Source organism: Musca autumnalis, unplaced genomic scaffold, assembly GCF_047663935.1.
Source record: "Musca autumnalis isolate F117 unplaced genomic scaffold, ASM4766393v1 scaffold_4, whole genome shotgun sequence".
In the NCBI taxonomy this organism is placed as follows: Eukaryota; Metazoa; Arthropoda; class Insecta; order Diptera; family Muscidae; genus Musca; species Musca autumnalis.
In genome coordinates this window covers 208,058,162-208,072,972 of record NW_027411977.1, presented here as the reverse complement: position 1 = coordinate 208,072,972, position 14,811 = coordinate 208,058,162, and the positions used below count along the sequence as shown (strand labels likewise).

The 14,811-nt window shown below is 32.8% G+C and overlaps 1 protein-coding gene across 3 annotated transcripts; it reads left to right on the top strand.

The window, feature by feature from the left end:
• Positions 1 to 1,010: 1,010 nt before the first annotated feature.
• IleRS (Isoleucyl-tRNA synthetase) lies at positions 1,011 to 9,456 on the top strand. 3 transcript variants are annotated; one of them, XM_073979916.1, is made up of 5 exons: positions 1,011 to 2,019; positions 2,106 to 2,303; positions 2,520 to 3,138; positions 6,248 to 7,725; positions 7,791 to 9,456. In XM_073979916.1, the coding sequence occupies exons 2-5, from the start codon at positions 2,134 to 2,136 to the stop codon at positions 9,220 to 9,222; spliced, it is 3,699 nt and encodes a 1,232-aa protein (XP_073836017.1). In that variant the 5' UTR covers positions 1,011 to 2,019; positions 2,106 to 2,133; the 3' UTR covers positions 9,223 to 9,456. The 3 variants fall into 3 exon arrangements, with proteins under 3 accessions (XP_073836017.1, XP_073836019.1, XP_073836018.1); XM_073979918.1 differs by having other exon boundaries at positions 1,943 to 2,019; positions 2,083 to 2,303; XM_073979917.1 differs by lacking the exon at positions 1,011 to 2,019 and having other exon boundaries at positions 2,051 to 2,303.
• Positions 9,457 to 14,811: the final 5,355 nt, after the last annotated feature.

Genomic DNA, 14,811 nt, shown 5'->3' with positions numbered 1-14,811 from the left:
TTGATTTTTGCTTACGCTACCTCCATTACGACGGTAAAAGTTTTTTTTCAGGGGCAAGTCCATACTTCTTGAGAAAACAGCCCGAGAAGTGTAAAAACCCCCTATGTCACCATACGTAGCGGCCGTAAAGCACCATAACTCTCGAACTATTCAACCAATTTGGTCCAAAACTTTTGTCATATTTGGTCCAAACTTAGTTTCTGGTCGGCAACTTCAAATGCCCAAAGGGGGCCACAAAATTCTGAAAAGACACTAAATAAATTCGATCTGTCTAATGCTACGTTTACATTTACGAAATCCACTCGATTTCAACTGTCAATTCCATAGCTCAAACGTCAAATGAAATCTCATCTGAAATCCATTGGATTTCATTTCACGTTTAACCTATGGATTTGACAGTTGAAATCGAGTGGATTTCGTAAATGTAAACCAAGCATTAGATGATAGTTTCAATTCACATTGGCTGAGGGTATACCTCTGTCGGCAAAGCCGACTGATACTTTTTTACTTGTTACAAAATGTATCGAACGGAGTGCATTTTTCATAACTCCGTGTGGAGACTGCATCGAAAGATGTAGTGAAATCATAAATCTGCATTGTACTACTACCAAACTTTTTTTCTGGATCGATGACTTTTAGCTTTGTTGGACAGTGTGTATTATGTTTTATAGAAGAATTTGCAAAATTTTGCAGAATTGTTTCTCATACTTTGTTCAAGAACCTGCAAGAACATGCTATTTTTTTTTTTTAATTTTTTGACAAATTTATGAAAGAAAAAATTGTAAAAATTTCAAAAACTGAAAAAACTGAATTTTCGGATTGTTGGGCCAAAGTTATTCTTCTTTCCAATTTCGGCCTTAATATCGCGTAAAGTAAAATATCTTTGGTCTGTTGGTCCTTGTCTTCTGTGGATGCATGAGCACAAATAAAACTTATACTGACAAATGTTTTTTCTATACGAATTGTAGCCAGTCTTTCAATCACTGGTGTGAACCTGTATACCAGACCCTTTTACATCCGAACAACAGTACGGTACGTCACAGTTATGTGTTGTTGTGACACCTTTCCCAATCCGTCATATTTCCTATATGACAGTAATATCGGTATTGTATTTTTCAAGTACTTGCATCTGCCAAAGTGTAAACTGCACTTTCTATAAAGTGTCCCAACATTCCTCTTATGAGTAAACATGTTACCTCACTACCCATAACGGATGTTAAAGGTAGCTCCCAAGGTGGCGTCACGGTGTGCTCAGTGTCTGCTGGGACGGTCCGAATGTTTTATATCATCCACCATCAAGTTTTCTGAACTAAAATCTGCAGGTACCGTTATATGGGGGCTATACCATGACATTTTGGTAGAAATCTGTTTTAACCTCTGCAAATACAAAATAACAATGGCAAATTCGGCAAATAAATTCAAAATTCCTAAAAGGGACAATTCGCGTTATATGGCTATACCATAACGTGGGCTTTATAAACAATTTAGTTGAAATGTGTTTTAACCTCTGCAAATACAAAATCCCAAACTACAAGGGCAAATTGGGCTAATACATTCAAAATTCTTAAAAGGAACAATTCGCGTTATATGGGGTTTACCAAAACGTGGACATACATACATTTATTAAAATTTTTCAATTTACATAAATGTTTGGCAATGTTTCAAATAAACCAAACCTGCTGCATTTGTTATTAGTCATTTGATGTTATAAGCAAACCGGCATCAGAGTTGTTTTTTTATTAATTTCATGAACCTGCCCAACATTCTAATAATTGAACCATGAATAAATAGTACGTTCTTTTTGGTTCTGGGAGAGAATAGATTTTTGATAGAACTCGAAGCAGCTCAACTTAATCAAACCCAATCTGTGTACTCGCCACTTTAATTTCTTTTCTAGTTGTTGACATTTACCCACACGTTATTAAAATTAGGTAGGACTGCTGTCAGTTTATTAAAAAATTTTGTCACGTTGCTTGTTTGACACGGAAATTTTTGCTCGCTCCGGCATTTCAATACAAGGTATAAATTTTTGCAAACGAATAAAAATTGCAAAATATTGAATAAACTTATAAATAAAGAAAGCGGTATAATATAATATTTTATAGATAAATAAACGAGTATAAACAAACAAATATGGTGGCAAATAAAAGTGCCAGTGTTTCCCCTGAACCGTTGACTCGAGAAGATGTGTGTCGAGTTCCTGAAAACATTTCATTTCCTGTCGAGGAAGAAAACATCCTAGATGAATGGAAGGCCAATAAGATATTTGAAAAATGCATGCAACTATCGAAAGGAAAACCAAAGTAAGTAATGGCAAGGTGGTGGTGGTCATTTCAAAACATTGCATCATTTACGCCTCAAAGAACTAAATGTGCAATATCTTTCGATTTGAAAATAAAAAAAAAACAGATGTGAGTGTGTGTGCACTCCCCATATGCGTAAATGGTGTCGGTGTTTTTGCTGATGATCGACTAAGAATGTGACTCAACAAGTAATGCTATACTTTTCGGTTCATTTAGATACACTTTCTATGATGGTCCTCCATTTGCCACGGGTTTACCCCATTATGGTCATATTTTGGCCGGTACCATAAAAGACATTGTTACCCGCTATGCCTATCAACAGGGTTACCACGTGGATCGTCGTTTTGGCTGGGATTGTCATGGTCTGCCGGTGGAATTTGAAATTGACAAAACACTGAACATCAAAGGTCCCGAAGATGTGGCCAAAATGGGTATTGCAGCATATAATGCTGAGTGCAGGAAGATTGTTATGCGTTATGCCAACGAATGGGAGAGTATTGTAACGCGTATGGGTCGTTGGATTGATTTTAAAAATGATTATAAAACCCTATATCCATGGTATATGGAATCTATATGGTGGGTTTTCAAACAGTTGTATGATAAAGGTTTGGTTTATCAAGGTGTTAAGGTAATGCCTTATTCAACCGCGTGTACAACTGCCTTGTCCAATTTTGAGTCGGGTCAAAACTACAAGGAGGTTGTCGATCCCTGTGTTGTTGTTGCCCTCGAGGCTATAGGTAATGAAAATACCTATTTCTTGGTATGGACGACCACACCATGGACACTGCCATCGAATTTTGCATGCTGTGTTAATCCAAATATGATTTATGTTAAGGTGAGTGGGGAAATTGTTATTTTGATTTTTTATTAAATTTTGTTGTAGTACCTTGGTTACAACATTAGCTAGGAATTTGAACAAGCATTTTATTATTCAAAGCTTACATCATCTTGCAAAATGCAAATTGTCTGCAATGTTAGCATAAATTAGTTGTTATTCTTAGTTGTAAAAAGAGGGACTTATGGATTTAATGATTAGCAACAAACAAAGCAATTGCAGTATTTGCCTTTTTTAAATATTGCCCTCTTCAATAACAGTGGATTTTTTAAATAATTTTTTTTTCAAAAAAATCGTGGATTTTTTAAAAATAAATTTTTAAAAATCGTGAATTTTTTTAAAAATAAAATTTTAAATATCGGGGTTTTTTAAAAATATAATTTTGTAAATATCGTGGATTTTTTAAAAATAAAATTTTTAAAAACTCGTAGATTTTTTGAACATAAAATTTTCAAAAATCGTGGATTTTTCAAAAGTTGTGTTTTAAAAAATCCTGTATTTCCTAAATATAAAATAATCAAGCATCATCGTCGATTTTTTTAAAATAAAGTTTTCAAAAATCATGTATTTTTTTAAAAATAAAATTTTTAAATATCGTTTATTTTTTAAAAATAATATTTGAAAATTCGAGGGTTTTTTAAAAATATTTTAAAAAAAATAGTGGATAATATTTAAAAAAGTCATGGATTTTTTAAAAATCATTTTTTCAATTTTAGTGATTTTTTTTTGAAAAATATTTTCATTTTTAGTGGATTTTTTTTTTAAAATAAATACTTCAATATTCGTGGCTTATCTAAAAATAATTTTTTCAATTTTAGTAGATTTTTATAAAATAATTTCTTCAATAATCGTGGATTTTTTAAAAATAATATTTAATAAATCGTGGATTTTTAAAAAATAATATTTAAATAAATCGGAGACTTTTTAAAAATAATATTTAATCAAATCGTGGATTTTTTAAAAATAATATTTAAAAAAATCGTGGATTTTTTAAAAATAATATTTAAACCAATCTTGATTTTTTTAAAAATAATATTTAAACAAATCGTGGATTTTTTTTAAAAATAATATTTAAACAAATCGTTAATTTTTCAAAGTAATATTTAAACAAATCGTGAATTTTTGAAAAATAATATTTAAACAAATCGTGAATTTTTTAAAAATAATATTTAAACAAATCGTGGATTCTTTGAAAATAATATTTAAACAAATCGTGGATTTTTTAAAAATAATATTTAAACCAATCTTGGATTTTTTAAAAATAATATTTAAACAAATCGTGGTTTTTTTAAAAATAATATTTAAATAAATCGTGGATTCTTTTTAAAAATAATATTTAAACAAATCGTTAATTTTTCAAAGTAATATTTAAACAAATCGTGAATTTTTGAAAAATAATATTTAAACAAATCGTGAATTTTTTAAAAATAATATTTAAACAAATCGTGGATTCTTTGAAAATAATATTTAAACAAATCGTGGATTTTTTAAAAATAATATTTAAACCAATCTTGGATTTTTTAAAAATAATATTTAAACAAATCGTGGTTTTTTTAAAAATAATATTTAAATAAATCGTGGATTCTTTAAAAATAATATTTAAATAAATCGTGGATTTTTTAAAAATAATATTTAAACAAATCGTGGATTTTTTAAAAATAATATTTAAAAGCATCGTGGATTTTTTAAAAATAATATTTAAAAGCATCGTGGTTTTTTTAAAAATAATATTTTAAAAAATCATGGATTTTTTAAAAATAATATTTTAAAAAATCATGGATTTTTTAAAAATAATATTTAAAAAAATCATGGATTTTTTTAAATAATTTCTTCAATAGTTGTGAATTTTTTAAAATAACATTAAAAAAAATCGTGGATTTTTAAAAAATAATATTTAAAAAAATCGTAAATTTTTTAAAAATTGTTCTTTCAATTTTAGTGGATTTTTAAAATAAATTTTTCAATAATTTGATTTTTTTTCAATAATCGTGTATTTTTTAAAAATGAAATTGTCAAAAATAACGGATTTTTTAAAAATAATATATAGAAAAATCGTGAATTTAAAAAAATAAATTTTCAAAAATTTGGGATTTTTAAAAATACATTTTTTAAAAATTATGGATTTTTTAAAAACAAAATTTTCATAGACCGCAGATTTTTTAAAAAATAAAATTTTCAGAAATAAAATTAATTTAAACGGCGCATTTTTTACAAAATGCATTTTAAAATAGATATTAAAAATCGTGGATTTTTCTAAATTAATATATATATAAAAAACTTCGATTTTTCTAAATTAAAATTTTTAAAAAATCTTGATTTTTTAAAAAAAACTTTCAAAAATCCTATGTGAAAAAATAAAATTTTCAAAAATCGAGTATTGAAAAACAATAATTTTTAAAAACAAAATTTAAAAAAATAAAATCAAAAATCGCAGATTTTTTACAAAATGCATTTTTAAATACAAATTATTTTTAAAATATAGTGGATTTTTTAAATATAATTTTTTAGATTTTTTAAATATAATTTTTTAATTTTCGTGGATTTTTTAATTGTATTTTTTTTAAAATATCGTGGAATATTTAATTATTATTATCATGGATTTTTTAATATCAAGGATTATTTAAAATATTTTTAATTATCAAGGATTCTTCAAAATATTTTTAATTATAAAAATAATTTTTTAATTTTTTTTATTTTGGATTTTAAAAATCAGTTTCTCAATAATCTTGAATTTTTAAAAAAATATTTTGTAATTTTCGTGGTTTTTTTAAAAATATCTTTTTAATTATTGTGGAATTTGTACAAATTTTTTTTTTTTTTATATCGAGGAATTTTAAAACATATTTTTTAGTTATCGTGGATTTTTTTAATATTAATTTTTAATTATCGTGGTTAATATTTTAAATATTAATTTTGAATTATCGTCGATTTATTAAATATTATTGTGTATTATTCAAATATTACTTTTTATTTAAATATTATTTTTTAACTATCGTTCCATGTACGGGTATTTTGTTTGAAAAACTGCTGCCTACTTCTAGGCGTAAAACGAATAATTTTGGATTTCCGATTTTTTCATTTGTTTATTTTTTCTTCCTCATACTTTCAGGTCACCGATGTTAAAACTGGTCGCTTTTATATCTTGGCTGAATGCCGCTTGAGCTATGTTTATAAAAACGAAAACGAATATCAAATTGTTGAAAAGTTTGCTGGCAAAACTTTGGGTGGTGCCCATTACAAACCTGTATTCCCCTACTTTGCCAAGCGGGGTGAAGAAGTCCGCGCTTTCCGTGTTTTGGTTGATGATTATGTCACTGAAGATTCTGGTACTGGTATTGTACACAATGCTCCCTACTTTGGTGAAGACGATTACCGTGTTTGTTTGGCTGCTGGCCTTATTACCAAATCTAGTGCTGTTATTTGCCCCTTGGATGATTCTGGTCGTTTTACCGAAGAAGTTACCGACTTTAAGGGTCTCTATGTGAAGGAAGCTGATAAGCAAATTATTACATATTTGAAAAATAATGGCAATTTGGTATCATCGGGCCAGGTGAAACATAGTTATCCCTTCTGTTGGCGTTCAGATACACCATTGATTTATAAGGCTGTACCCTCATGGTTTGTACGCGTCGAACACATGTCTAAGAATCTTTTGGCTGCCAGTTCCCAAACATATTGGGTACCAGATTTTATTAAGGAAAAACGTTTTGGTAATTGGTTGAAAGAGGCACGTGATTGGGCCATTAGTCGTAATCGTTATTGGGGTACACCCATTCCAATATGGCGCAACAATGAAGAAATGATTTGTGTTGGTAGCATCAAGGAACTGGAACAATTGTCGGGACAACGTATAACTGATTTACATCGTGAATCTGTGGACGCCATTGAAATTCCCTCAGCCATTCCTGGAAATCCTCCACTGAAACGTATTACTCCTGTATTCGATTGTTGGTTTGAATCGGGCAGCATGCCTTTTGCCCAACAACATTTCCCATTTGAAAACGAAAAAGATTTCATGACAAATTTCCCTGCCGATTTTATTGCTGAGGGTATTGATCAGACCAGAGGTTGGTTCTATACCTTGCTGGTCATTTCCACTGCCTTGTTTAATAAGGCTCCTTTCAAGAATTTAATTGCCAATGGTTTGGTGTTGGCTGCTGATGGCCAAAAGATGTCGAAACGCAAGAAGAACTATCCTGATCCCTTGGAAGTGGTGACCAAGTATGGTGCTGATGCGTTGCGTTTGTATCTCATCAATTCCCCCGTGGTGCGTGCTGAAAGTTTACGCTTCAAAGAGGAGGGTGTCCGTGATATTATCAAGGATGTCTTTTTGCCATGGTACAATGCCTATCGTTTCTTGTTGCAAAATATTGCACGCTTTGAAAAGGAAGATTTGCAGAACAAGGGTCTCTACACCTATGACAAGGAGCGTCATTTGAAGAATATCGATAAGGCCTCGGTTATTGATATTTGGATCTTGTCTTTCAAGGAGTCCCTACTGGAATTCTTTGCCACTGAAATGAAAGGTTATAGGTTGTATACTGTGGTGCCACGTTTGACCAAGTTCATTGATCAACTGACCAATTGGTGAGTAGTTTGTTAAGGTAGTTAAGGAACAATTGATTTTCATTTTGTCTTCCGTTCTTTGCCAGGTATGTCCGCTTGAATCGCCGCCGCATCAAGGGTGAAATGGGTAAAAATGAGTGCATCCAATCCTTGGATACTTTGTATGATGTCTTGTTTACCATGAGCAAAATGATGGCTCCCTTCACTCCTTATTTGGCAGAATATATATTCAAGCGTTTGGTATTGTTCCAACCCAAGGGTGCCTGCGACAACATTGATTCTGTACATTTCCAAATGATGCCAACCTCAAATCGCAAATTTATCCGCTCGGATATTGAAAAATCAGTTGGCCTTATGCAGGCTGTTGTCGAATTGGGCCGTGTCATGCGTGATCGTCGTACATTGCCTGTCAAGTATCCTGTCTCGGAAATCATTGTCATCCACAAAGATCCCAAATGCCTGGAGGCCATTAAGAGCCTTGAAGATTTCATCCTTAGCGAATTAAATGTACGCAAATTGACTTTGAGTTCGGATAAGGAGAAATATGGTGTGACTTTGCGGGCTGAACCTGATCACAAGACATTGGGTCAACGTTTGAAGGGTAACTTCAAGTCTGTTATGGCTGCCATCAAGGCACTGAAAGATGAAGAAATTCAAAAATATCTTAGCCAAGGTTATTTCGAAATTGAAAAACAACGTGTGGAATTGGATGAGGTTCGCGTTATCTATTGTATCTCAGGACAAGTGGGAGCTAATTTTGAGGCCCACAGTGATAACGAAGTATTAGTTCTGTTGGATGTAACACCCAATGAAGAGCTGTTGGAAGAAGGCTTGGCTCGTGAAGTCATCAATCGTGTACAAAAACTAAAGAAAAAGGCCCAATTGATACCCACAGACCCTGTTTTGATTTACTATGAATTAAATGCCCCAGCTGCCAAGAAAACCGAAGTCGAGCAAATGCAAAAGGTCATGGGTAAATATCACTCGATGATTAAGACCACCATTAAGTCCGAATTTGAACAATATAATGCCACAGAGGCTGGCAAGAAACGTCTCATTATCAGCGAATCTGTTGATCTCAAGGGTATTGATTTGAAACTTACCATTTGCTCAACGGAGGAGGTGCAACTGCCCCAACTGAAATGGCTTAATTTGGCCTTGGCTGCAGATCTGCAACCACGTTTCGGTAGATCCAACAAGGCCTCACTACTACTTGAAGATTCGGTAAGCAAACAAATGATTTCCTATGAACAACTGAGAAAGGAAATTGAGGTACTCTTTGGTATCTATGGTATTAACTACAATGTCTATGTGGTGGCAAACAAACAAAAGGCAGTGGAGGTAACCAGTGTTGATGCTTCGCTCAATGGCAAACTGTTGGTTGTGGCCAAGTCAGCGGAAAAGGCACTGGAATTCCCTCAAGATGCCTCAGCCACCATGCCCTATTGCAAATTTGTAAATAAATCTGGTTCCACGGTGTTCACGGAAAATCCCCTAGGATTTAATTTGGCTGCCTAAGACGCCGAGAAACGAGAAGCAGAAGACTAAAAATAGTAGTTGTGTCGCCTCCTCTTTTCATATACATATATTTGACATTAGTAGAGTGGCTTGTGTTATTTATTTATCCTACCCTACTCCTCCCTCTTTCCTTGACCGCAAACAAAAACACAAAATGAATTACAGTGAAACACAAATCTTAAAGATTTTAAAATCGTTTGAATTTTTATAATAAATAAAATCCGATATAAAAAATAATTCGCTTTAATTGGCTTACTTGAAATTTAAGTGGCTGGGAAATTAAATTGGATAATCTATTACAAGGGGTAAATAAATACATGGGCCTTTATATTCCCCAGGATATGGAAAAAATCCGGGGAAATTATCTCACCTCTAAGTCAGCTACGGGCTAATTGTAAGTTAGTTACGGGCAAATTGTGGTCTTTATAATTTAAGTGAATATATTTTTGAATAATTTCGGTAAACTTAATTTTATTTGAGAAATGTTAAACGTTCCATGTGCACTTTTGGAGCAGAAATCAAATCAAAACAGAGTCAAATTCTAATCAATTTTCAGGATATCATCAAAGAATGTCATTAACTTTGAATCACAATGTGTCTCAACTTAAAATATATTATTTTATTTTACTAATATGTTTATTAATTAAAAGTATAATTTTTATTTGGTTAATTTGTACTTACTTTACCATAAATAATTTATTATTTATTAGTTATATATAAATATTTAATGGTGAATTATGGTCTACTTGGATTTTTTATTAATAAATTTAAGTAAATAACCAGACATATGGGTTACTTTTTATTCACAATGAAGTACGATGGGAGTCACTATAGTACAGTGGTAATCAAGTCTTGAGTTCGATACTCCGACAAAATAACAAAATAGCTAGATGGATAAATCCCTAATTCGTTTTATCAGCCCTACGCACGGGCTTGTTTGCGGAGATCTATAAACAACTGCAAAAAAATTGTAACGAACAGGTCAAAATCAAGTACTTCGGAATACAAATTTATTGATGAGAATTTATAGTAAACATTTCAATTTAAAGGAATTTGAATTATGGTATTGATTTGTCAAGTAGTTTTGTCCATGGGAAGGTTCAAATCCGATAATTTTTGGAAATATGTATTTTTGTCCTTATTTTACTAAAATTAATAACTTGTATTATGCTCCAAAATTTAAATATTTAAAGTTATTTATCGTTCTAAAATAAATTTTTAAAGTTGCTTTGGATGTAAAAAACATGGATTTAATTTTGTTTGGAAGTAAATAGTGATCATATGGTGTTTACTAGAGTTGGGCAATATAGTTCCTGGAGCGGATCGATCTTTCTAGTTCCTTTTGTCAAAACCCTGTAGGAAATGTCAATAGTGAATCTATACTGACTTACTACTGACATTGTCAACAGTACTACTGACAAACTGTAGACAACTAATGTAATTTCCTATAGACATTTTGTATGAACGTGTCATTCGAATGTCAGTACTGACAATGGAACTAGTATGTCAATAGTAAGTCAGTAGTTCCTGAGGAACCATGTGTTGACATTGGATGTAGTGAGTCAGTATAGACATTGGTGGTAGTAAGTCAGTATAGACATTGGAGGTAGTAAGTCAGTATAGACAATGGAGGTAGTGAGTCAGTATAGACATTGGCGGTAGTGAGTCAATAGTACCAGATTTTCAATACTAAACTTTTTAGCTTATTTGGAACTTTTCATAGATAAAACAGCTATATAGTACGTTTAATAAGAAGATGAAGCTACACATTTGTTTAAATACAGTTTTTTTATCTTTTTAAATGGCTAAGCCAAAGATTGACTTATTATTGAAATTATATGCTTTGAGTTTTCACGATATTTTATTGATTTTTACAAAAACACTTTTTTCACCAACCGCAAAAATCATTTTACGCCAAACAATTAAGAAAATTAAAAAAAGGATGCTTCGTTGGGCTATCATCTGTCAATATACACAATGCTTCTTCTTTTTAAGGTAAAGGTATCAATAGTTGACAACCTGGTGACAAAGTGTTGACTTTGTCACCATATTAGTAGACATAGTGTAATGCTCAGAATTAACCGTCCTTTATTTCTCAAGCCGTAGAGTCGCCACACGGTCAGTACTGCAGAAGAGACAGGCGAACATTTGCTTCAAGGATGTCTCTATCCGACGGTATTTAACATGGCGATCTTGGATTATCCGTTCACGTACGGCTTAATTTTTTTCTGGCACAACGGCCGTTTTTGGACGACCTTCGTTTTTTAGCGATTGTCCGCCACGATTGAATTCATTGAACCAGTTTTTCATAGTTCTAAAGGATGGTCCTTTATCGACATACAAAGATTTAGTTTAATCGATGCACTCTTGCCGTGATTATCCACGTCGAAAGTTGTGAAAATTTTTCGGACGAAAATGTTCACAAGTAAATTCCATTTTTTTGCAAAGTAATTTTATCAAGTCACTGTAAAGAACCCAACACATGGGGCTGGATTCTTGTTCTATGAAAATTTGAAATGAAAAATATTTTCTTTTTATTTTTTTTTATTTGACAGTTTTTTTCCTTTATAAAAGTTTTCATTTCACATTTTCATAGAAACAGAATTGAGCCCATGGTCATATGTCAAACTGACCTGAGTACGCTTAGGATAAAAACTGCCAAACTTTCGAAAAATATGTCAAATGACACCTGGCGACTATGCGAGTTGCCTATGTCAGAAGGTTTTTTAGTGCCCCTCGTACTTAGTACATCGATTTTATGAACCAAATTTTAAAATTCGTGGAGTGGGAAAACATTTTTATAAAATTGAATGTCGATATTATTTGTTGTTTGAGTTGTGAAAAGTGAGTACTTCAAACGTATAATGGTTCCAGCTGCAGAGGTTTGCAGACGAACATGTTATTTCTCTTTTTCAGTGACCACCTCACTCAGGGGTTACCCACTCTTTTAACAAAGTGTTTGGCGGTGTTGGCTATAGCGAAAACGAATGAACCTACCATCATATATTTTTGTAGGCTTATTTAGTAGGTTTTAATCTTGCTTTAAAAAGAGAGGCTTTTAAAAATATCATTTTTTTAAAAAAATTGTGAGAAGCGAAAGTCAAAATTCGATTTTTTACAAAAAAAAAATGGACCGTTTTTGACCATTAATCGGTCAAAAAACGTTTTTAAAGGAAAATTCTCATATTATATAAAGACATGAGTTTGATGTATTCAATAAGCTCACAAAAAATATGAAGACTGAACTCCACATTTCGGTTCTATAGGGGCTATAGGAAGACGAGGACCTACATATACTGACAAATTTCTGGTGGAAAGTTATAAGCCCCCAACCATGGTACAATTAGAAAGGTAGATGCCTCAGCCCAGCTGATCGAATCTAAAACGTCAAAAAACTATGAATTCGCCATGAAAAATCAAAACAAAAAACCATATGATTCGGTAAGTAAGAGATAGCATGTCTACACTTTATAGACAAACACAAGCGATAAAAAGAGACAACAGGAGACCATTTGGCGAAAATTTTGACAGTTTACATTACAAAAAAAGTTGCTTTGTTGTAGCAATTCGCCGATGCATCTACCTTTCTTATTGTACCATGACCCCAACGAAGACTTAAAGGCCAGAACAGAATCAATCGTCGCTTGCTTTGCTTGCTTCCCAAATATCAAATTATAAAGGAATGCCAGAGCGTCCTGAAGGAGAACGCAGGCGGATTTGCAAAGAGGCATTCCTTTATAATTTGACATTTGGGGAAGCAAGCAAAGCAAGCGACGATTGATTCTGTTCTGGCCTTAATACCAATTTTCAGCCATTTCGGTGTGATAATCAGGCTAAAACCTCCAAAATACTGAAAATCGGGAGGTATCGCCTATGGGGCTATATGAAGGTGTGGACCTATGTAGACACATTTCAAGGTGAAAGTTTTATGCCCCCAACGAAGATTAAATACCAAATTTTAGCAATTTCGGTGTAAAAATGAGGCTAAAATCTTCAAAATACCGATAATCGAGAGGTACCGTTCTATGGGGGCTATATCAAAACGTGGACCAACACCCAAAATTCTCACTTGGAATGTTTCATACCTCTGCTGAAGACTAACCACCAAATTTCAGTAATTTCGGTTGGTAATTATGACTAAATATTTTAAAATACTGAAAATAGGGGAGGTACTGTTCTATGGGGGCTATATCAAAACATGGACCGAAAATCCCAGTTTTTTTGTCTTGCAGATTGTAAGTCAATAATAGGTACGTGTACCAAAATTGATGCACCTACAATAACTCCTTCTATTTTTGGCCACAGTTAATATGAAGTCGTGACATAGTACCACGCAGTTCCAAGGGCTCACATCATTCGTATGAACATACGTGGACCAATAAAGAACTACGATGGAGAAGGAAGTATAATAAAAGGAAAAAAGTTACTATACATGGACTTAATTGATGCAGTACCGGCGGCAAGCGTTGGTGTGTGGATGCCTTGATTGATTGCATGTTTGACGTTTGACGACACGTCGATTTTGACTGCAAAGGTAACCAGGAGCTTGAGATAAATATGTGCCGACATCCGTGTCGTCAGATTCTTTGTAGTTTTTAAACTTAGTCAAATTATTTCAGTTGCACACTCATGCATTGTTCCTCGAAAATGCAACTAAATGCATCGGAAATGAAAATGATACAAGTTTGCTTTTTACCTGAGTTAAAAATTGTGACGTTTTGAAAAACATAGTTTCGCATTTGTTAAGTATTACGGCGTTATGAAACACAATACTTCAGACATTTGCAGTCATTTGCCAAGGATCTGATGATACTGAAGTCAGCCATAATGTGAAAAATTGCGGCCAATGCGTATTTGCTTTTTCAGTCTTTAAAAGTTTATCGAACTTCAACATGGAAATTGAAATGGCGCCCAACGTGTAGATTTGTCTGTTAAAGCCACAAAGGAAGGCTGCTGACCCCACGATAAATTCATAACCCTTTTGGAATTTGTTTCTCTCACCTACCTGATCTACGCGAAAGCCGAGTCACACACTACCTAAAGACTAATTAGTATTGCTTCCTTTCTATTGAAGGCGATGGTAAATTACTGAATGTTTAAATTAGGGCTCAATTAGCTTCCAAAAAGATCGGTAGACCTCAGTTAGCTTAGAGAACAATATGGAAAATTCAAACTTGACCTTGGGAGGACTTTCTCGAAACAAGAATTTTATGAGATGCTGAAAATTAATTCGCGCACCACAGAGAGTTCCGCGAGGAAAACTTTTAACCGCAGGGTGTGGTCCTCTCACCTCTACTTCTGGTGTTAAGGTTGTTGTTGTAGCAACACAAATGTGCTAATTCGTATATTTTACGCAGTTATCTGATTCTGGTTCTTCTGTGTTCAGATTTAAAAATTCTACAACTTGGACTGGCTGCGTCCATAAATATTCAGGAAATAGGTGAGTGGGGCTAGCTGGACTTCTAAACAAATGCAGTGTGTCGTGTGGTCCCAATCAAGATGCAGGGCATGTGTTGGGTATCGTGCCATTAATTCGGCCTGCATCGTAAATTCAACCATCTAGGTGGTGAACAGTGGGGCAGTGAATTT